This window comes from Chlorocebus sabaeus, chromosome 28 (genome assembly GCF_047675955.1).
Source record: "Chlorocebus sabaeus isolate Y175 chromosome 28, mChlSab1.0.hap1, whole genome shotgun sequence".
NCBI classification, from domain to species: Eukaryota; Metazoa; Chordata; class Mammalia; order Primates; family Cercopithecidae; genus Chlorocebus; species Chlorocebus sabaeus.
In genome coordinates this window covers 9,180,526-9,203,006 of record NC_132931.1, presented here as the reverse complement: position 1 = coordinate 9,203,006, position 22,481 = coordinate 9,180,526, and the positions used below count along the sequence as shown (strand labels likewise).

General features: G+C 50.4%; 2 protein-coding genes across 2 annotated transcripts in view; one reads left to right on the top strand and one right to left on the bottom strand.

Moving 5' to 3' along the window:
* Positions 1-16,868, top strand: part of POM121C (POM121 transmembrane nucleoporin C) — a 25,581-nt gene extending 8,713 nt beyond the window's left edge. Inside the window, exons 6-13 of the mRNA XM_008018357.3 lie at positions 7,108-7,199; positions 7,849-7,922; positions 8,361-8,482; positions 8,928-9,030; positions 9,325-9,501; positions 10,351-12,045; positions 14,123-14,245; positions 14,674-16,868. Of these exons, the coding sequence (XP_008016548.2) occupies positions 7,108-7,199; positions 7,849-7,922; positions 8,361-8,482; positions 8,928-9,030; positions 9,325-9,501; positions 10,351-12,045; positions 14,123-14,245; positions 14,674-14,771 (2,484 nt within the window). The 3' untranslated portion in view covers positions 14,772-16,868. The remainder of the gene's footprint in view (positions 1-7,107; positions 7,200-7,848; positions 7,923-8,360; positions 8,483-8,927; positions 9,031-9,324; positions 9,502-10,350; positions 12,046-14,122; positions 14,246-14,673) is intronic.
* NSUN5 (NOP2/Sun RNA methyltransferase 5) lies at positions 16,079-22,481 on the bottom strand. The gene is made up of 10 exons (XM_008018360.3): positions 22,352-22,481; positions 22,084-22,206; positions 21,244-21,418; positions 21,060-21,168; positions 18,606-18,744; positions 18,394-18,509; positions 17,866-18,044; positions 17,460-17,670; positions 17,235-17,375; positions 16,079-17,164 (listed from the first exon to the last, which is right to left on the bottom strand). Exons 1-10 carry the CDS (start codon positions 22,442-22,444, stop codon positions 17,050-17,052), a joined length of 1,401 nt encoding a protein of 466 aa, XP_008016551.1. The 5' UTR covers positions 22,445-22,481; the 3' UTR covers positions 16,079-17,049.

Here is a 22,481-nt window from a genome sequence, read left to right as displayed (position 1 = left end):
TGGTGTGTGCTGTAATCTCAACTACTTGATAGGCTGAAGCAGGAGAACCGCTTGACCCCGGAAGGTGGAGGTCAAGTGAGCCGAACTTGTGCCACTGCCCTCCAGCCTGGATGACAGAGTAAGACTCCATCTCAAAAAAAGTATCTAATTTTTGTCCCTTATGAGTAGTTTGATCATCTGTTCGTATGTTGAATGATTATTTTCAGTTCTGTTTCCATGAATCTTAGTTCATATCCTTTACCCATTTTTCTGAAGGGCTAACAGTCAAATCTCACATTCGAGAGTTTTTCCTATAGTAGAGAAGCCTATTCCAAAGGAAGCAAAGTTTTGAACGTAAAGTAGAAACCATAGAAGTGCAGTGTTAGAAGAAACAGGCTCCTCACGCTTTGCTGGTGGGAGGGTCAGTTGGTACGGCTCTCTAGAGGGCTGTGTGGCAGGAATTGTCCAGATAAGAGATACATGCACCCTTTGATCAAGCAGCTTTACCTTTAGGAATTTATCCTACACACATACTGGGAAATGGATACAAGGATTTAATGTAACATTGTTTTAATAACAGCAGGTTGGAAACAATGTACATGTTATCTTTTCAGGGAGCTGGTTGAATAACTTACAGTGTTTCTGTAAGTTGAAATATACTATGTAACTATGAAAAAGAATAAAGCAACTGAATAAGTACTCATGAGAATGATCTCAAAAAGAAATTACATAAAAACAAGGCTCAGAACTGTATAGTATCCTCTATTATTCGGGCTTTTAAAAATCTTTTAATATGCCTAAGATAATTCTTACAGGATATATTAGAAACTAGTAATCATTAATGAGATAAAAAGGAAATTTACTTTTTACTGTACTTTTTTTTTTTTTTTTTTTTGTGAGATGGAGTCTCACACTGTCACCCAGGCTGGAGTGCAGTGGTGTGATCTCAGCTCACTGCAACCTCTGCCTCCTGGGTTCAAGCAATTCCCCTGCCTCAGCCTCCCAAGTAGTTGGGATTACAGGCTCCTGCCACCAAGCCCAGCTATTTTTAGTAGAGACAGGGTTTCACCATGTTGGCCATGCTGGTCTTGAACTCCTGACCTCGTGATTCTGCCTGCCTTGGCCTCCCAAAGTGCAGGGATTACAGGTGTGAGCCACTGTGCCTGGCCTACTGTACCTTCTTATTGTTGGAATCTGTAATGTGCAAGTATTACCTTTCCTGGTTTGGGCTTTTTTAAGTAAAAAAGTAAAATTCCTCTCCCAGCAATCGGAGTCTCCATCCAGTAGGTACCCATTGTTAACATTCTTACTGTGTGCAAACACAGATAATACCCAGAATTTTTTGACTGTTCTACATAACACAGTCATAGCGTATTTGCTTTTTAAAAAGCATCTTCTTTTCTCTTTTATCCATTACATTTTGCATAGCATTTTGTGTCATGTAATTTGCCTCGCTCTTTAGATGGCCTTTTTTACTGGAGTATAATATACAGAAAAACACAAATTGTAACCACCACCCAGGTCAAGTAATAAAACATTTTCATCACCCAGAAACCTCCCTCCTGCCCACTCCCCATCACTGCTCCTTCTTTCCTTCCTATTAGCACCTTTTATAGTGTACCCTGTTTTTGAATTTTATATGAATGCAAATAAAGCATGCATTCTTTGGTGTTTGACTTAACATTTTACTTGTGAGATTTGTCCATATTCTTGCACATAGTGGTGGGTAATTCATTGTCATTGATGTATACTGTTCCACACTATGCATATAACCACAGTTAATTTATCCATTCTGCCATTGGACATTTGGGTTTCCAGTTTGGGGTTATTATACATAATACTGCTATAAACAATTGTCTAAGTCTTTTAGTACAATAAAGTATGTGTACGTTCAGTTTCAGTAGATATTGCTAACCATTGTTTTTTTGTGTGGTTTTTTGTTTTTTGTTTTTGAGATGGAATCTTGCTCTGTTACCCAGGTTGGAGTACAGTGGTGCAATCTCGGCTCACTGCAACCTCCACCTTCTGGGTTCAAGCGATTCTTCTGCCTCAGCTTCCCTAGTAGCTGGGACTACAGGCACATGCCACCACACCCAGCAAATTTTTGTATTTTTAGTAGAGACAAGGTTTCACCATATTGGTCAGTCTGGTCTTGAACTCCTAACCTCAGGTGATCCATCCGCCTCAGCCTCCCAAAGTGCTGAAATTACAGGCATGAGCCACCATGCCCAGCCATTTCTTTCTTTCTTTCTTTCTTTTCTTTTCTTTCTTTTCTTTCTTTTCTTTCTTTCTTTCTTCTTTCTTCCCTCCCCTCCCCTCCCCTCCCCTCCCCTCCCCCCCCTTCTTTTCTTTTCTTTTTTGAGTTTCACCCTGTCACCCAGGCTGGAGTGCAGTGGCACCATATTGGCACTCACTGCAACATCTGCCTCTTGGGTTCAAGTGATTCTCATGCCTCAGCCTCCCAAGTAACTGAGATTACAAGTGTGCGCCACCACGCCCAGCTACATTTTTAAATTTTTAATAGAGATGGGGTTTTATCATGTTGGTCAGGTTGGTCTCAAACTCTTGGCCTTAAGTGATCTGTCTGCCTTAGCCTCCCGAAATGCTGGGATTACAGGCATGAGCCACTGTGCCCAGCCTCTAAGCAGTGTATTAAAGGGAGTGTTTCGGTTTATTTTTATTTTATTTTATTTTATTTTTGAGACGGAGTTTCACTCTTGTTGCCCAGGCTGGAGTGCAGTGGCACAATTTCAGCTCATGGCAACCTCCACCTCCTGGGTTCAAGTGATTCTCCTGCCTTCAGCCTCACGAGTAGCTGGGATTATAGGCAAGCGCCACCACGCCCAGCCAATTTTGTATTTTTAGTGGAGATGGGGTTTCTCCATGTTGGTCAGTCTGGTCTCAAGCTCCCAGCCTCAGGTGATCCACCCGCCTTGGCCTCCCAAAGTGCTGGGATTACAGGCGTGAGCCACCATGCCCAGCCCAGTTTATATTCTTACCAGCCGTATATGAGATTTTTGTTTATGTTTTTCCATATCCTCATCAATACTTGGTATTGCCAGTCTCTTTAGCCATTCTGGTAAGTGTGAAGTAATATTTCATTGTGGTTTTAATTTGCATTTCCCTGATTGCTAATGTAGAAGTACCAACTGTTTGTTGGCTATTTGTATAGCCTCTTTTGTGAGATGCCTGTTCAAACTGCTTGGCTCTTTTCTGTTAAGTTGTCTTTTAGAGATTTGAATACACTCTTTATATATTCTAGATACAAACTCTCTGTCATGTATGCGTTGCAACCAAAAAGTGTCCTGCTCTTGCCATTCTGCTTCCTTGTGGTTAGCATATTTTGTGTAGTATTCAGGAAATCTTTGCCTACCTAATCTAAGGTCATGATAATTTTCTCCTATGCGCTCTTCTAAAAGCTTTATTATTTTATTATTACTTTTATATGTAAATCCATAATACACCTGAACTTCATTTTTGTGTATGGTGTGAGGTTGGGATCAAAATTAGGTTTTTGTTTTGTTTTGTTTTGTTTTTAAACTGTAGAAATACCCATTTCTCTCAGCAACATTTATTGAAAAGACCATCCTTATTTCTCTGCAGCACCGTCTTTGTCTAATTTAAGTGTCTGTATATATGTGGGTCCATTTCTAGACTCTTGTTCCATTGGTCTATTTTTTTACCTACCCTTGTGCCAATCTTTGTTTTACCCCTACCCTTATATTTTGAGTCTTGATAGAGTCAGTCATCCCACTTTCTCATTTCTCTTCAGGACTGTCTTGTATCTTGGCCTTTTGCTTTTTCATACAATTTTCAGATCAACTTGTCAATTTTCACACACACAGAAAAGAGTTCTAAGATACTGATCGGGATTGCCTTTCATCTACTTATTACTTTGGATGGAATTAACATTGTTGTAATACTGACCTTGTTTACTTCTAATCTATGAACATGAATGTCGTTCTTGCTCTGTGGCCCAGGCTGGAGTGCAGTGGCATGATCATAGCTCACTACTGCCTCGAGCTCCCAGGCTCAAGCCATCCTCCTGCCTCAGCCTTTTGAGTAGCTAGGAGCACAGGCATGCATCACCACACCTAGCTAATTTTTAAAAACTTATAGTAGAGACACGGTCTCACTATGTTGCCTGGGCTGGTCTCAAACTCCTGAGCTCAAGCAATCTTCCCACCTTTGCCTCCCTGAGTGCTGGGATTGTAGGCATGAGCCACCATGTCCCTCCTTCTTCATTTATTTACATCATCTCTAGTTCCCTGTAGAGGTTTTACTTCTCTTTTATTAGATTTATTTCTAGGTATCTGGTTTTTGTTTTGTTTTTTGAGATGGAGTCTCACTCTGTCTCCCAGGCTGGAGTGCAGTGGCACAATCTCGGCTCACTGCAGCCTCCACCTCCCGGGTTCAAGTTATTCTCCTGCCTCAGCCTGCCAAGTAGCTGAGATTATAGGCACACATCACCACACCTGGCTAATTTTTGTAGTTTTAGTAGAGACAGGGTTTCACCTTGTTGGCCAGGCCAGTCTCAAACTCCTGACCTCAAGTGATCCACCTGCCTTGGCCTCCCAGGGTGTTGGAATTACAGGCGTGAGCCACGGCACCTGGCCCTAGGTATGTGGTTTTGACGCTGTTATAAATAGTGCCTTCAAAATGTGATTGACTGTGCTGATGTGTAGAAATACAACTGATTTTGTATTCAGAAAGTTTGCTAAATCTGTATGTTCTTTAGGATTTTAGTATATACATTTATGTATATGATAATGAGTTTTTCTCTTCCTCTGCAATCTTATTCTGTTTATGTCTTATTGCACTTGGCTAGGACTTTTAAGTTGAATAGACATGATAATAAACATCCTTGTCTTGTTGTATCTGAAATGAGTGTGTATGTACAGTCAATGAAGTAGAGGAGTAATACTTTTTTCCCCTAATTGTTAAACTACTTGTCCAGTCGTCTTCCATTCCTAGCTAATCATTACAGTCTCCTTTGGCATTCCTTTCCTTTTTTTTTTTTTTTTTTTCTTGGTAGAGATGAGACCTCACTATGTTACCTAGGCTGGTCTCAAAACTCTTGGGCTCAAGTGATCCTCTCACCTTGGCCTCCCAAAGTGTTGGGATTATAGGCGTGCACCACCATACCTGGCTAATTTTTGTATTTCTAGTAGAGATAAGGTTTCACCATGTTGCCACGCTGGTCTCGAACTCCTGACCCCATCCTCCTGCCTCAGCCTCCCGAAGTGCTGGGATTACAGGTGTGAGCCACCTCATCCGGCCCCTTTGGCATTTCTGACCCTTGCTTGCTCAGTGATGTGTATCCCTCAGTGTCTGGAGCACATTGTGGAGAAAAATGCAACGTTTATGTTTTTGTTTGTTTTAATTTTATTGCTTTAACTACAGATAGGGTCTTGCTATGTTGCCCAGGCTGGTCTGAAACTCCTGGGCTGAAGCATTTCTCCTGCCTCAGTCTCCCAGAGTACTAGGATTACAGGCGTGAGTCACCGCACTTGGCCATCTGTGTGCTTTCAAAGTTCCACGGGTGGCTAGGCGTGGTGGCTTACACCTGTAATCCCAGCACGTTGGGAGGCCAAGGTGGGCAGATCATGAGATCAAGACCTTCCTGGCCAACATGGTGAAACCCCATCTCTACTGAAAATACAAAAATTAGCCGGGTGTGATGGCGTGCTCCTGTAGTCCTAGCTATTCGGGAGGCTGAGGCAGAAGAATCACTTGAACCAGGGGGTGGAGGTTACAGTGAGCTGAGATCGTGCCACTGCACTCCAGCCTGGCGACAGAGCAAGACTCCATCTCAAAAAAAAAAAAAAAAGTTCCACAGGTGACTGGGCAGTCATGTGAGAACCAGCAAGCTAGTGTCAGGGATCTGAAGTGATTGAAAATGTTGCTTATATATTCAATCCTTGGATCACTTTGGTGAATTTTTGTATTCTGCTTTTTTATATGCCTGTAATCCCATGTTTTTTAAACCATGTGCTCTAGCCTTTCTTGCTGTTTGAGCATAACTTCAACTGTTATTGCGGTGAGCAGTTTTCTCAAGCTCCTCCCGGGCCGGGCTTTCTGATGGTAGCCTCACCGAACTGTTCCGCTGCTTACCGCTTGTCTGAAGCTTCCTCTTTTCCCTTTTGAACTCGTATTAAGCATTGTTGGCTTCCTGTTTGTACTTACATGACGTAGCTGGTACTGGGTAAGAAATCACTAGCAGCTTTTCAAGCAGGAGAGACGGTCTGAGGTGACAGTTTCGTGGCTTTGTAATTAGGCTCAGCACTTAGGAGACTATTTGCCATGTCCGCTCTGTGCCAGCTACTTTGCTGCTGGTCTGTGAAGGAAGCAGAGATGAAAACACTATCTTTGCTGTCAGGAACTCGCTTGGTAGAAGATGTATGGGTAATCATCACATGATGATAAATGCTAGTTGTTGCAAAAGTCATAAATGCTATGACGGCATATTTTTAGAATGAAGTTTTAGTAAATTAAAATCGAAAATTTAATGAAAGCAAGACTAAATTAGTTTACTGGGTTATCTTTAATTTACTTCTATCCTTTCCGTAGAGTCTAGCGTAGGTTTGAATGTGTCCTGACTCTTCATTACTGAGTCTAACGTTCCACTTAATACATGAAAAAAGTGCGTCCATCCCTTCTACCTTTATTCACATTCCATTACTTTTATAGACTTCTTTTTTTTTTTGCTTTCATAATTAATACTGGCAGTTGACTTTCTTTTTAGGGCTCTTTCTTCACAAACAAGTTTTTTTCTTTTTTTCTTTTGGAGACAGGGTCTCGCTCTGTCACTCAGGCTGCAGTGCAGTGGGGGCAATCTCAGCTCACTGCAGCCTCCTGAGTAGTTGGGACCACAGATGCAAACCACCACACCCAACTGATTTTTCAATTTTTTGTAGAGACGAGAGTCTCGCTATGTTACCCAGGCTGGTCTCAAACTCCTGGACTCAAGCGATCCACCTTGGCCTCCCAATGTGCTGGGGTTACAGGCATGACAAACCATTTAACCACAAAAAATATTTTTTTAGTTACTTAAAAAGAGACTTTGTCATGTTGAAGGTCAGATGCTAAGTTATCAGCAGGCTCAGTCATGTCCCTCTTGATTTTTAGCTCTGGAAGAGAAGTGGCCCCAGTTCATCACCCTTCTCTAGCCCAGCCTCATCCCGCTCCCAGACACCAGAGAGGCCAGCAAAGAAAATAAGGTACTCGGCATTCTCCTGCAGTTTTCATTTGCCGCGTGGACAGATGGGGGTGAGGAAAGGCGGGAAATGAACCGGGCTCTTAGGCTTTGTGCAGCTGTGACTTGGAGAATCAAAGAAACTAAGTCCCTGAGAGGGACAACGCAGCACCCACCCGAACCGCTGTCATCCCTACAGTCTTGGATACTGACTCCAGTGGCCTCTGACTGTCGCCTCCCACTCCAGCATGAGGGATCGGGTGCAAGCACAGAGGCCATGCAGAGTGGAGAGCAGAGTCAAGTCAGTGGGCAGTTGCCTTCAGGTTCTTGACTCTAGCTGACCCCCTAGGTGCTTGCAATTGGCTGGAACGCCACTCCCTCAGGGATCACGTGTGTGTCTAGAACTCCCAGGAACTTGGTGGGTTGTAAATAAGGTTTGAAGATTATTATTTTGTGCTTGTTTTAAGACAAAAGCTGTCTCCATGGCCTCTGTGAATAGCCTCCCTTCATTCTGTTGGAATTTCCTTTTGGCTTTTTTTATCCTGGCATGCTGAGATCTTAAATTATAGTTGTTTTAGACATTGGCCACTTGGTAGTTAGGAGGGTATGAGAAATTATTTAATACTTCAGCCAAGAAGTCTTTCTAGACTAAACTGTTCCTTTTCTCCCGACAGAGAAGAGGAGCTATGTCATCATTCCAGTTCCTCAACTCCATTGGCGGCGGACAAGGAGTCCCAGGGAGAAAAGGGTAGGTTGCTGAGCCAGGAGGAGGGGCTGCTGCTGCTGGTGGTGGAGGTGTTTGTGGAGGATATAGAGATTAATACCTATTGGGAAAATGTCTTGAGCATTACTATGTCTAAGGCATGCTAGATACAAAGAGAGATTTCTTCTCCTTCAGAAGTTTATAGTCTGATGAGAGAGAAAGGTTACAGATGGGTATTAACGACTGGATGGAGGTAAGCTCAGTTTGAGTCACCTGTGGGTAATCTTGGTAATGACGGCGCAGTAAGCAGTTTGTGTGCACGCCTTAATCTTGCAAACACCATCCGAGCAACCAAACCAAGGAAGATCGAATCTTTTCAGAGATACCCAGTGAAAACTCAGTGTTAAATATGAAGTGGGTAGACAAAACCATCCATTTCTGGAAGACGGAAGGAAGCAAACGAGTCTTGATTTCTTTCTTTAGTTGCAGATACAATCCCAAGGAAGAAACAAAACTCGAATTCTCAGTCTACACCTGGCAGCTCTGGGCAGCGTAAGCGGAAAATTCAGCTGCTGCCTTCTCGGCGAGGGGAACAGCTGACCTTGGTATGGTCTTGTCCATCTACTCCTGCCCTCCTGGCTTAGCTCTCCTAAGTCTTAGGAACACTAAGGACAAGTTTCTTCTAGTTTTTTCTAATTTGTTTCTGTTTTTGTTTTTGTTTTTTTGAGACAGCATCACTCTGTCACCCAGGCTGGAGTGCAGTGGCTCTATTTTGGCTGTTACCTCTGCCTCCTGGGTTCAAGCAGTTCTCCTGCCTCAGCCTCCCAAGTAGCTGGGATTACAGGCGCACGCTACCACGCCTGGCTGATTTTTTGTATTTTTAGTAGAGATGGGGTTTCACCATGTTGGCCAGGTCGACCTCAAACTCCTGACCTCAAGTGATCTAGCTGGCTCGGCCTCCCAAAGGGCTGAGATTACAGACGTGAGCCACCATGCCCAGCCTTCCCTTTTTTTCTGATTGTCCTGACTTCTTCTTTTTCTCTTTGGTAGCCTCCACCTCCCCAGCTTGGCTATTCGATCACTGCCGAGGACCTAGACTTAGAGAAGAAGGCTTCATTACAGTGGTTCAACAAGGCCTTGGAGGACAAGAGCGGTAAGGAGCACAGATCGTTGCACACTCAAGAGGTGTCAGGTGTCTTGTTTTCTTTGGTTTTATTTCGGTGTTTGAAAAAATGGTTTCTCTGGGAAAATCCCAAGTAGGGTTCCATGTTTTCTTGTGCTCTTTCTCACCTGAGAAATCCGTGTTGGTCTTAACGGAATAGCAGGGACCATTGCAGTTGAGGGCAGGGAGTCCTCCGTGAGCTGTGCTGAGACCCTGCTCTCCAACAGGCATCTGGAAAGAAGTCCCAGACAAGCCAGGACTGCTTCACCTTTCTTTCTTTCTTAGACACTGCCTCGAACTCTGTCACTGAGACCCCACCTACCACTCAGCCTTCGTTTACCTTTACCCTGCCTGCTGCTGCAACTGCCTCCCCACCCACCTCCCTCCCAGGCCCGAGCACCAACCCACTGTTAGAGAGCTTGAAGAAGATGCAGAGTCCCCCGAGCCTGCCATCCTGCCCAGGTGAGCTGGAGTGGGGCCCTTGGATCCAGCCTTCTAATTAGCATCCCCTGCTTGGGTTAGAGTAAGGGCGTCATGCCTGTCAGTCACTGGAGATTGCTCTGCAGGCCAAACGCACCCTGACTCAGCACACCGGAGTGGGCCCACGTTTAACGCACCGGAGCCTGCATCAGGGAGTGTTAGGGAAGGGGTGCTGCGACACTTAGGATCTGAAGCCTGGCTCATAGCTGCCCTGAGCCTCTCCTTCCTCATCTGTCAGATGAGAATGATCTTCCCGGTGTAGCGCCTCTGAAGTATGAATGTGGGTGGTGTGGTCAGGATATCTTTGCCTATCAGAACCACCAGTCCAGAACAGCACTGCTTCCTTTTCCTCCAGCACTTGGAGGGCTGCTGGTGTTCCCAGCCCAGGCCTTCATGGCCCTGTGCGCTCACCCTCTTTATCAGACGGTGACCTGGGAATCACACTCCACCTCCCTGCTCAAGGGCAGAGACTTCCCCATTCACAGTTGCATGCTCTTAGCGCCTGGCAGGTGAGCTTAGTAGGTGAAAAATAAAGTATATCTAGATTCGTACGTGAACTTCAGAGCACAGACAATTGGATTGTCTTAGTCTCTACACATGAAGCCGCCATTTAGGCCCCATTTTATCCTCTAATGCCTGATGATCTGTGTGGTAGAAATAATGAACACGCCTTGATTTACTGTACAGGCCTGTAGTGTAGACTTAGCTGAGTTTTTTGACTGACTCTTGGATCCCAGGCTCTGTGGTAGGCGTGGGGAGGATACTGAAATACTGAATACCATCACCTTCAAAGTATTTATTCCAAATTCACATTTTCTATTCTTCTTCCAGAATCTGCTGGAGCAGCAACCACTGAGCCCCCCTCACCTCCAAAGACGCCCAGCCTCCTGCCCCTGCTGGGCTTACCACAGTCAGGGCTGCCAGGGCCCCTCCCCAGCCCCTCCTTAGACTCCAAACCCCCGACCACTTTGCTGGGGCTGATCCCTGCTCCATCCACAGTACCAGCCACTGACACCAAGTCACCTCCAACCCTTCAGGCAGAGACGGCTGCCAAACCCCAAGCCACATCTGCCCCGTCCCCCGCCCCCAAGCAAAGCTTCCTGTTTGGAACACAGAGCACCTCACCTTCCAGCCCTGCCGCCCCTGCCGCGTCTTCAGCATCTCCCATGTTCAAGCCCATTTTCATGGCCTCACCCAAGAGTGAGAAGGAAGGCCCCACACCGCCTGGCCCTTCAGTCACAGCCACAGCGCCCTCCAGCTCCTCCCTCCCCACAACCACCAGCACCACAGCCCCAACCTTCCAGCCTGTCTTTAGCAGCATGGGGCCACCTGCATGTTTGCCCTTGTCTGCTCCCTTCTTCAAGCAGACAACTACTCCCACCACTGCTCCCACCACAACTGCCCCGCTCTTCACTGGCCTGGCCACCGCCACCTCTGCTGTGGCTCCCGTCACCACCGCCAGTCCATCCGCAGACTCTGCTGTGAAGCCTGCATTTGGCTTTGGCGTAAACAGTGTGAGCAGCAGCAGTGTGAGCACCACGACCAGCACCGCCACTGCCACCTCACAGCCTTTCCTCTTCGGGGCGCCCCAGGCCTCTGCTGCCAGCTTCACCCCGGCCATGGGCTCCATATTCCAGTTTGGCAAACCTCCTGCCCTGCCCACAACCACCACAGTCACCACCTTTAGCCAGTCCCTGCCCACTGCCGTGCCAACGGCCACCAGCAGCAGCGCTTCCGGCTTTAGTGCTTTCGGCAGCACCCTTACCACTTCCGCCCCGGCCACCAGCAGCCAGCCCACTCTGACGTTCAGTAACACGAGCACCCCCACATTCAACATTCCCTTTGGCTCAAGCGCCAAGTCCCCACTCCCATCATATCCAGGAGCCAACCCCCAGCCTGCATTTGGGGCCGCTGAGGGGCAGCCGCCGGGGGCCACCAAGCCGGCCCTTGCCCCCAGCTTTGGCAGCTCTTTCACTTTTGGAAACTCCACAGCCCCGGCCCCAGCTGCTGCACCCACACCTGCACCTGCGTCCACGATCAAGATCGTGCCTGCGCATGTGCCCACACCCATCCATCCTACCTTTGGTGGTGCCACGCACTCAGCATTTGGGTTGAAAGCCACGACTTCGGCCTTCGGCACTCCTGCCAGCTCACAGCCCGCCTTTGGCAGCTCCACTGCTGTCTTCTCCTTCGGTGCAGCCACCAGCTCTGGCTTTGGAGCCACCACGCAGACCGCCAGCAGCGGGAGCAGCAGCTCAGTGTTCGGCAGCACAACACCATCACCCTTCACATTTGGGGGTTCGGCGGCCCCTGCTGGCAGTGGGAGCTTTGGGATCAACGTGGCCACCCCAGGCTCCAGCACCACCTCTGGAGCTTTCAGCTTCGGAGCAGGACAGAGTGGGACCACAGCCACCTCCACCCCCTTCTCAGGGGGCTTAGGTCAGAACGCCCTGGGCACCACCAGCCAGAGCACACCGTTTGCCTTCAACGTGGGCAGCACGCCTGAGAGCAAACCTGTGTTTGGAGGTAAGGAGGAGTGTGGACTTGGGCTGCCAGGCCGGATACTGAAGAGCTGTGCCTGTGCAGCTTGCCTTCTCAGGGAGCTCCTGATGTGGCAGTAAAGAGACAGGCATTGAATATAGAACTAAATGAAATGACAGGGCATGATACATGTTTTGCTAACATGTAATAAGGACTGGAGGAGCTGTTGTGGATTTAGCTGGTCAAAGAAGGCCCTTCTGAGTAATTAACAATTGTAAGCTGAGGGTTGGGTGTAGTGGCTCACGCTTGTAATCCCAACATTTTGGGGGAGGCCAAGGAGGGTGGATCTTTTGAGGCCAGCAGTTCAAGACCAGCCTGGGCAACTTAGCGAAACCCTGTCTTTACTAAAAATACCAAAAAATTAGCCGGGTGTGGTGGTACCCACCTGTAATCCTGGCTACTCGGGAGGCTGAGGCACAAGAATGGTTTGAACCCAGAAGGTGGAGGTTGCAGTGAGCCAAGATCATGTCACTGTACTCCAGCCTGGGTGACAGCAAGATTGTCTCAAAAAACAAAAAAAAGTAAGCTGAGTATGAGGGTGGGGTGGGGGTGGGCACAGCACAAGTGGACATGCTTTTCAGGCACAGGATGGTGCATGCAAAGGCCCAGAGGCAGAAATATGGTATGTTCAAGAGCAGAGCAAAGGCAAGCGTGGCAGGAGGGTGAAAAGCAGAGGCAGTGGTGTGGAAGGAGGCCAAGAGGATTGTTTGTGGCCAGGGCTGGGTGTTGGGGTCTTAAGTGTTCAGGAAACCACTGCAGAATCAGGCAGAAGGATGCAGTGATGGTTCCTCCTGTGTGGAAGATGAATGTAGACCTCATGGGTTCTGTTTTCTTTGTGAAGTAGGAGAGAAAATCTGGGAGAGAGGGTCGGGATAAAGTGTATAAAAAAGGGGCCTTTCGAAATAGTCACTTTGGACAGTGGGGGAAAGGAACATCATATTAAAAAGTGTAATCACTTTCCAGGCAGTTTGTGGGCTGGAAAATGGTGGTTGTGAAGTTAAAGTGAGGCCAGTTAGCATGGTGTGTGTTTCCCAGCGACACTGTGGGTGTAGACCTAAGGTCAGTGGACAGCTGGTGCCACCCTGCCGTGGAGACCCCAGCAAGCAAAGCAGGAGGCGCAGCGGGTCAGTACCCCAATGCAGCTCAGCGGGTGCAGGAGTGGAGAGCAGGTGAAGTCAGATGCAGGAGGGGTGGTGCGTGCAGGAGATTCAGGAGCCGGAGCAGTTGTGGTGACAGTGTGACCACAGGAATGGTGGCAGAGGTCAGGGAGAGGTCATGCCACGTCATGGGGGTGGCAAGGTCGAGGGGCTGAGGACTATCAGTCAGCCTCACAGGGTGAGGTCACCACAAGTGGTGATGGGGAGGAGGCCAGTGAGCCAAGGGTCCTCTGAATGGGGGAGTGACCTGGCATTTGACAGGTGACACAAGGTCACGGCGGATTAGAATAAAGTGATGATCTGAACTTGAGTTACGGTATTTAGGGAAGGAAGAGAAACTGTGTGGAAGCAGCGTGGGAGCACAGGGAGCCTCCCCTTGCCCGGGCCGGAGGCCAAGCCCTGAGAGCAGGGGCTGCCAGAGAGGGCACCAGGCAGGCAGCCAGAGCCAGTCAGGGCAAGGCCAGGGAGGGGAGGGCACCAGGGGGCATCACAAAAGATGAGGGGTGGACAGAGCAGGCTTCAGAGGGGAGGAGACAGTGGCTAGGGGGAAAAGGCCTGAAGAGAGGCGGTGGCCAACCCGGGTACACTAGGAGGCGGGGGCCCCAGAGTCCTCCTCTACAGCGTGGTCCAGAGGCCCACAAGGCGGCTGCGGGGCAGGGGGGCTTTTTCTCTGCCATAGCCTGGCCATTAGCAGGTGGGAGAAGCAGGCTGAGCTGGGGCACCCGGCATGAAGACTCGGTTGTCTGGCTCAGTTGCTGATAAAGGAATGCCCAAGGAGCAGGAATGGGGCTGAGGGCCCTGTGGGAGGTGCCCTGCAGAGTGCAGGCTCCTGCCCGGTTCCTCGCCTGCCTCCGCCCTCTGCTCACTGGCCAGCTCTCTGCAGCTCTCTGTTCTCTTCACTCCAGGCACCGCCACTCCCACCTTTGGTCAGAACACCCCTGCGCCTGGAGTGGGCACATCAGGCAGCAGCCTCTCCTTTGGGGCATCCTCAGCACCTGCCCAAGGCTTTGTTGGCATTGGACCGTTTGGTAAGCAGCAAGCTGCCCTGTGGCCCTGCTCCTCTGTCTGAGGAGGGTTGGGGTGGGGCGGCAGGCTCCCGGCCCTCTGAGGCCCGGTGAAGATCAGGTACAGCACAGGAAAGACAATTCGGGTTAGGAGTCCCGCACAGCCCGGGGATGGGAGTTGGATGGCAGAGATCAGAGAGGAGCCATCCAGGGCGGAACTTTGCCATCCCATGGGAAGCCAGGCAAAAATAGATTCGTGGGCCTTGCTCTGAGACCCTCTGGGAGTTTGCATTTCAGGAGGCTCCTCCTGTACAGTGTTTGTGATGCAGCGGGGAAAGCCCTATTGAGGCTCCCTGTGTTTGTTACTGGCCTAGCCTTCCAGAGATTGGGGCCCCCAGGGCCGGAGTCTCAGGTAGCAGCTGCCCTGATGAGGTCTTGTTGAATCTTTCCAGGATCGGCGGCCCCTTCATTTTCCATTGGTGCGGGATCCAAGACCCCTGGGGCTCGACAGCGACTGCAGGCCCGAAGGCAGCACAACCGCAAAAAATAGCCTTTGTCCCCTGTCCCTGTTTCCCCCACCCCTTCCCTCAATCTGGACCTTGGCACCTGCTGGGAAGAGCCTTTGACCCTTCGAGTTGCATAAAGTAAACCTACCCCGGATCTCTGGCTTCAGCCGCCAGGGGGTAGTGGCAGCCCTGGGGCCCTTTCCCTTCTCCTGGAGGAAGCACAGGCCTCAGGGATGGGGAAGCAGGATGCGGAGGGCCAAAGCCCGGGACCTCTACTTGAACAGTTCCACTGGGGAGGCTGGAGAACTAAGAAAACACCTGTACATAGCATCCGCTGCCCTGACTCCCGCTTAGCACGCCCTTAGACAGGCGCCCCTTCCACCTTTCCCCAAGAGCCGCCGTCGCTGGAGGGTGCAGGGTCCAGCCCGCCTGGATCGCTGGTGTGCACCTGATGGGATTTGGGAAATGGGTTATCCCTAAGGCTTGACCTTGCTTGGCTTAGCTGTGAGAAGTGGTTCTCTTCCTTTGGTCCCTTTTGGGGACTCTGTTTCCCCATTTCTTGCTGCTGTGTCCCTCACCGGTTCCTTGCAGGATTGATTCCTTTTTAAATGCCCTTGAATCTAGCTTTGCCTTGGAGACCCCAGTGGGTGCTGCTCCTGCCATTTTCTTCCTGCCAAGCCTGAATCAATGTTTCATCTCCAACCCTCTGCCAGTTTGGCCCCTCAAAGCTTGGTGGCTCAAGACTGTTAGCCTGGCAGAGCCAGGGGTGAGATACCTCGCTCCAGGAGGGAGAAGCTCTTGGAGCAGGCAGGATGCCCACCGCTGCTTCAGCTGCCTCCTCGCCCAGCCACCCTTTGGCCCCATTGGGCCCTCGTCTGCCTCTCCAGGATTGTATGTTTCAAGCCTTGTCCTGTGTTCCTTTGTCTGACGCCCTGTGTATTGCTCTTTGAATCGAGTTTGGAGGAAGAATTGAGTTGTATGAGTGGCGGCATGTTGGTAGTGCCGGACTTCCTGTTTCAAGTTTTCTGGGGCCTCGCTAATTGAATGTGGAAAGTAGCACCACTTGACGGCTACAAGTGCTGACTCCTGAATTTTCCAATGGTGTTCTGACTTCAAGGGCTGGCAGCCCGGGAGGATGGGGCCCCGGGGAAGCAAAGACCCTTCTTCCCTCTGCTGCTTCTGTCCCACTTACCTGACCTCACTGGAGGCTACATCACCCAAAGCAGATGTTGGAAAACCTAAATTAATGAACCATATTTTTAAAATCCTGTTTTTCCCAAACAGGGTCCTCCTCTGCAGCCCATCCTTTCCTTCCTTCCTTCTGAAACCACATACCCCAGGCCCAAGAGCCTTGCTGCCATGCCCAACCTCTTTGGGAGAAGTATGAATGCGTGTGTCTAAATTAAAAGAAAAAAATATTTAAACATTTTTTAACAAAAATTTATTTTTGTATTTAAGCTAAATTGCCTTTTAAATTCCTTCAAGCTTGGTTCATTGAGGTGGTTAAGTATAAATGCTATTGACTAGGAATTAGCTGTATAGTTAAGTTATGCCTGTGCAAAGAAGAGGCTCAAATGCTGTCCCGGGCAGCTTTCCTGGGGAACTAGAGCTCCTTCTGGCCACGTTATATAAAATGTAATTCTTATTTTATAAATAATGTGATGTAGATGTAACCGGTGCCCCCTCCCCATTGTGACTGAGGGTGAGTGTTCGGTGGCGGGGCTGCTCCTTCCCACCCCTCAGAACAGCTCTGATCCTTGTTCATACCCGGCGGTGTGTGCAGCTGAGGAGGGAGTGAACCTCAAGCCTAAATACCTGTTAGGATTGGAGGGTCGGGGTGGGCCCGGGCCTGGGCCTAGAAATCAAGCTTCTACCTGTACCTTACGTAAGGTAGACCCTCCTAGTGTCAGTACCTGAGCTAGTTTACCTCAGTTCCGCAGGCAGGACAGCCGGTCCGGGAACCCTGAGTGAGTGTGAGTGTGGATGTGTACAGTACGCGCACTGGACAGGAGCGGGAGGCTGGGACTTTCCATTACAAATAGAGACTTCATTCCTGTTGAGTCTAGTTGGAATTTTTAGTATGAATGTGAGATTTTTCTCCTGCTTATGTCATTAAGAATAAAAAACTGTGATCTACCATAGAGTACGTTCTGCATTTTATTTCTGCAGGCAGTTTTCTCACCAGCAAGAACACAGCCCAAGGAAAGGACCCAATAACCTTTCAAAACCCAAATTACTGCATGCGGTGAGGGCCCAGGGTCCTCCACGGAGAGGACAGGCGTCTTCCTTTCCTACCAGGAAGGAGTCAGCCCGAAGCCTCTGCTATGTGCAAGGCGGCGTGCAAGCACCGGCTCCGGCTTTTTGCTGTCTCTTCTTTCTCTTTGGGGCTGGGCTGGGTGTGCATTCTGGTGCTGATGCTTTAGCCTGTGAGGCGGAACTAGAGAAGTGTAGATGTCAGATGTGCCAGTGCCATCCTGCATCTCCCAAGCATGCTCCCACTCACTCACCTCGGCGCCTCGACCCGTTCAATTACGGCAACGAAGAAGCCACCGCTGAGCGTGGTCTCAGGGGAAGCCCGGAGGCAGTGTTCGGCATCCGGGAACGTGCTCAGGCCTCGGTGGGGCCAGGCAGGCAGGGCAGGAGCTAGCCTGTGAGGGAAATAGCCCCAGTGCTGGGTAAGAGAGCAGCTCACCCCTGTCCCCCCTCCCACGACCCTGGCGCACGCCCCGTACCTGAAGGCACCAGGGTTCTGCTGCAGCGCATCTCGCACCACGTCTTCATTCTCCTCCTGGCAGAGGGAGCACGTAGAGTAGACGAGCCGCTTCAGGGAAGGGAAAGTGAGCGCGTGGCACAGGGCTCGCTGCTGGAACCCCGCCAGGGCATGCAGACGCGCCGGGCTAGGTGTGCCTGCCCCGGGCTCCTCCAGCTGTCTGCTCGGCATACCTAAGGAAAGGCGTGTCTCGGTTACACAGCTTCGTAGGCTGCCTCAGTCCTGAAATCCTCACTTCACAGAGAACTTTTGCCACAGGGTCCCCAGCCCATTAAAGTGTCAGAACCAAGACCAAAACAAATGATGACTCTGGGTCTAGGCTGCTGTGGACCTACAAGTCCCTCGGTCACGCTTTCTCCCCATCTCACCTGAGCCACTGCAGGAAGGATCCAGCAGGATGTAGTGGACCTCACGGTAGCGTGGGTCTGAGGGGGAGACCGCCAGGAAGTCCTCCTCAGCCAGCTCACAGCAGGAGATGCCAGCCCGGGCCAGCAGCGTGGCCATTGATGCCAGCCGCTTGGCATCCAAGTCAAAGGCAAAGATCTTCCTAGGGCAGAGGGCAAAGCAGGGGTGAGCTGAGCACGCGTGGAGCAGCTAAGGGCCTGTCACAGCCAGCCAGAATGTGCAGGTTAAGCTAGGACACACAATATCGAAATGGCCTACATTTAAAGGGCCCAGGGTCAGAGGTAACTGGCCTGGGGTCTCTGCCCCAAGGGCTAAGGGATCCACATCTCACACCTGCAGTGGGGGAAGCTTAGCTTGGGCCAAATACCATGAACTGCTTTGGTGCAGCAGGAAAGAGTAAGCGGACGCCATCCTTTCAGCCTTCATTACCCACTGAAAGGCACAGAATCAAACCCCACGTCCTCCTCCCAGCTCCTGACCGTGGCACTCACCCTTGGTTCTTCAGAAGAGCAGCCAAGTGACTGGTCTTATTTCCTGGGGCGGCACAGGCATCAATGACATGGGAACCTGGCGGAGGGTTCAGCAACATGGCTGGGAGACAGCTTGCCTGGCGGGCAGAGCACAGGGGCCGGCTGAAGAGAGATCCCAGGCTAGGCCCTTCCCACGCCTACACATTCTTCTCCTTTCTGTTCCTCTTGCTTACCCTGTCCTGCAGAATGAGGTGTCCGGCCCGGTACAGTGGGTGTTCATGCAGATCTGTCTGGGCGGGAAATACCAGCAGCTCCGCCATCAAGGGGTCCAGGAGAAAATGCTTCCCCTTGAGGGCTCGTAAGTCGTCGAGGCTGCCAGGGAAGAAGAACCATTCATCATTTCTCGAATTTCTCCCTGCCAGGCCCCATTTCAACATGCAACAAATGTTACCCCAGCTACAGAGAAATCAACAGGGTGATAAGCTAGAGGCTGCGGAATCCTATGGAATCCGCAGTTCAGGGAATGAGTTGTCAAGCCAGACTGATGGCTCAGGAGCCCCCTCCCCTGTTTACCAGCAGTGGCAGCCTGGGCAAGTGATTCAATCTCAAGGCCCACCGGCATCTCTGTAAAATAGTAGGTGTGAGGATTCAATGAGCCAATATATCCAAGATACTTACTTGGCCCAAATTAATAAATATTAGCTATTCCTGTTGAAGCATAACCTTCGAGAAAGGTTACTTTACGGGGGGTGAGGGGATGCAGGGAGGTGAGAGCCGAGCTCATTCCTGATGGATGAGGAGTGTGAGGCGCTTAGGTTAAAACTCCATTCACTGTAACTCAGTAAAGGAGGACCAAAAAAAAATATATATATATATATACAAAAAACTAGCCGGGTGAGGTGGCGGGCGCCTGTAGTCCCAGCTACTCGGGAGGCTGAGGCAGGAGAATGGCGTAAGCCCGGGAGGCGGAGCTTGCAGTGAGCTGAGATCCGGCCACTGCACTCCAGCCTGGGCGACAGAGCAAGACTCCGTCTCAAAAAAAAAAAAAAAAGGAGGACCGCCCACTCTACCCGATCCATGCTGAAATGGGCCTAGAGAGCCACATGTCTCAGTTCAGAAATCTATCAAAGCGATAGAGCTGGAATTCAAACGCAAGCAGCTGTTCTCTGCTATTCCAGCCTGGTGTCCAAGCAACATGGTAGAGGCAGAAGAAAGGATCTTACAAAGAGTAGGGGAAAGGAAGAGGGGCAGAGGCTGCTCTCAGAGCCACCAAAGGACAAAATGAGACAGGTGTGAGCCCAGTGCTAGTGGCATGGGACAGGGACCAGCCACTGTTGCTGGCACACTGGTGCACACAGCACCATGGCAGATGGACCTGGAGAGAAGGCAGGAGGGACAGCACAATGAAGCCAAGAAAGGGCTTAGCATGGCCGGGCGCAGTGGCTCACGCCTGTAATCCTAGCACTTTGGGAGGCCCAGGCAGGCGGATCACCTGAAGTCAGGAGTTTGAGACCAGCCTGACCAACATGGAGAAACCCCGTCTCTACTAAAAATACAAAATTAGCCAGGCATGGTGCTGCACCCCTGTAATCCCAGCTACTCAGTAGGCTGAGGCAGGAGAATTGCTTGAACCTGGGAGGCAGAGGTTGCAGTGAGCTGAGACAGTGCCATTGCACTCTAGCCTGGGCAACAAGAGCGAAACTCCGTCTCAGAAAAGAAAGGGCTTAGAAGGGGAGTAACAGCATCAGATCTGCCTTTAGAGCTTCCTACAGTCAACCTCAAGGAGGAAAATGCAGTGAGACAGTCTGAAAGCAGAGGGACCAGTCTGGGAAGTTCTTGTGGTCATCCCAATAAGAAATGAGTGCTTAACCTAGGCAGTGTCCAAGGGGATGAAGAGAAAGGAGTAGAGGCCAGGTGCGGTGGCTCACGCCTGTAATCCCAGCACTTTGGGAGGCCGAGGTGGGCAGATCACCTGAGTTCAGGAGTTTGAGACCAGCCTGGCCAACATGGTGAAACCTCATCTCTACTAAAAATACAAAAATTAGCTGGGCATGGTGGTGGGAGCCTCTAATCCCAGCTACTTGGGAGGCTGAGGCAGGAGCATCGCTTGAACCTGGGAGGCAGTGAGCCAAGATCATGCCACTGCACTCCAGCCTGGGTGACAGAGTGAGACTCAGTCTTAAAAAAAGAGAGAAAGGAGTGGAGCTGAGAAAGATGCTGAAGGTGGGGGAGTAAATGATTGGAGGGAGGGGAAGGAAGCACCTAGGATGACTCAGTTTCTGGCTTGATCAAATGGGTGGAAGATAGTGACATCTGTTAGATTAAACTGGGGATGCACTAAGTGTAAAGTTTGAGAGGAGAGATGGCGAATGCAACGACTGTGGCATCTGTAGTGCATTCGTATGAACCTGAGGAGGGAGGGAAGTCTACTCTGGGCGGTGAAAATCACCAGGTCGGAGGCAGGAGTTAAAGCTAGAGAAAAAAATGTAGAGATCCAGAAAGAATGTAGGATGGGACTCCTAGGAGTTCGATGTTTAAGGGATGGGAGGAAGACAAACCTTGAAGATGGAGAAACTGCTGGAAAGATAGGAAGAAAGCCCAGAGAGCAAAGTCACAACTATCCAGCCACTTCTCTTCCCACTACCCCACCTCCCTAGATGAGGACAGTCAGGGCTCTAAGCTCTCACCTGGAAGCCCGACCCTGATAGGAGAAACCTTGCCTCTTGAAATAATCAACTACATCATTGGAGCAGGTCTTGAGAGTATTCACACGCACAAATCGAGGCAGCTGGGAGACTAGGACGCAATGAGCAGTGAGTAGACAGAAGCAAAGTCCCCCGCCTCCCCCACCCCCAACTCCTTCCAGCTCACCTGGACCAGGCCTGGATCCCACTTCCAACAGGTCCTCATTCCGGCTCACACCCCGATGAACCTTAAGCCGAGCCAACTCAGCCTTGAGCCTCGCCTGGTGCCGGCTCAATAGAGCCTTCCATCGGCCCCCACCACCTCGAAAGCCCTTTCCCAACAACAACTCATACACTAGCACCTGGGGATGAGGACACAAACACGAAAACAAAAAAGCCCTAAGCATGACGCATAAATGCCTTAGAACTAACTCTAACAGAGCCCCGGCACTGGAATGGCTAAACATCACCTGGCAGATAAAGGTGGGGTACCTCACCCAAGATCACACCAGAAATTAACTACAGAACAGGATCAGAACCTGGCATCTTGCTTCCCAGCCTTAGACCCTTTCCCCACAGATGTTCACCAGTAGACCTCTGCACCCAACTTCTTGCCAACATTACCCTTTCTTGGGTTTGGGGTTTTAATAATTGGGGTCTAGCTCTGTAGCCCAGGCTGAAGTGCAGTGGCCAGATCATAGCTCACTGCAGCTTCGAACTCCTGGGCTCAAGTGATCCTCCCCTCTCAGCTTCCCGACTAGCTGGGACCACAGGTGCGCGCCGCCACGCCCGACTTCCTTACAGTCTCCGCCACTACTACTTTGTACTTCGGTTATTTAATTCTTCAAAACACTCTAAGTTTAAGCATTTTCATCCCATCTCAATTCGCTACCCAGGGAAGGTCTGCTCATACTCATTTCAGATGAGCGACTTGCTCCAGTCCCGCCGTGCACGGCAGCAGAGCTAAGACCAGATGACAAAGCGCACACCGTCGGGGTTCACTTCCCCGCCCCGCCCCTCCGCTCACCTTGGCCAGGTGCGGCCGCAGCTTCTTCTCCGCACGGAGGAGGCCGGCGCTGGCGATTACGGCATCCAGCACGGCGGAGTAGCGCTGCGTTTCGCACACCAGCGCGTACAGCTGCTTCACGTTCTGTAAGGCCGAGGCAGACAGGCTGGGACCGGGTCTCCGCCGGCCCTCCTCGCCGGGCCCCACCTCCCAACCCCACCGGGGCCCGTCTCACCCCACCCCGGGTTCCTCACCCCACACCCCTACTTCTCGCGCCCGGGCCCGCTACCTGGAAGTTGCTGGAGTACACCAGCCCCTTGATGGAGCCCTGGCGGTTCTCCACGCCTGCCAGCACGTCTGCCGCGACAGCGTACAGCCCCATGTTCCCGCGCGCCTTTACGGCTCTGTCGCAAAGCGCT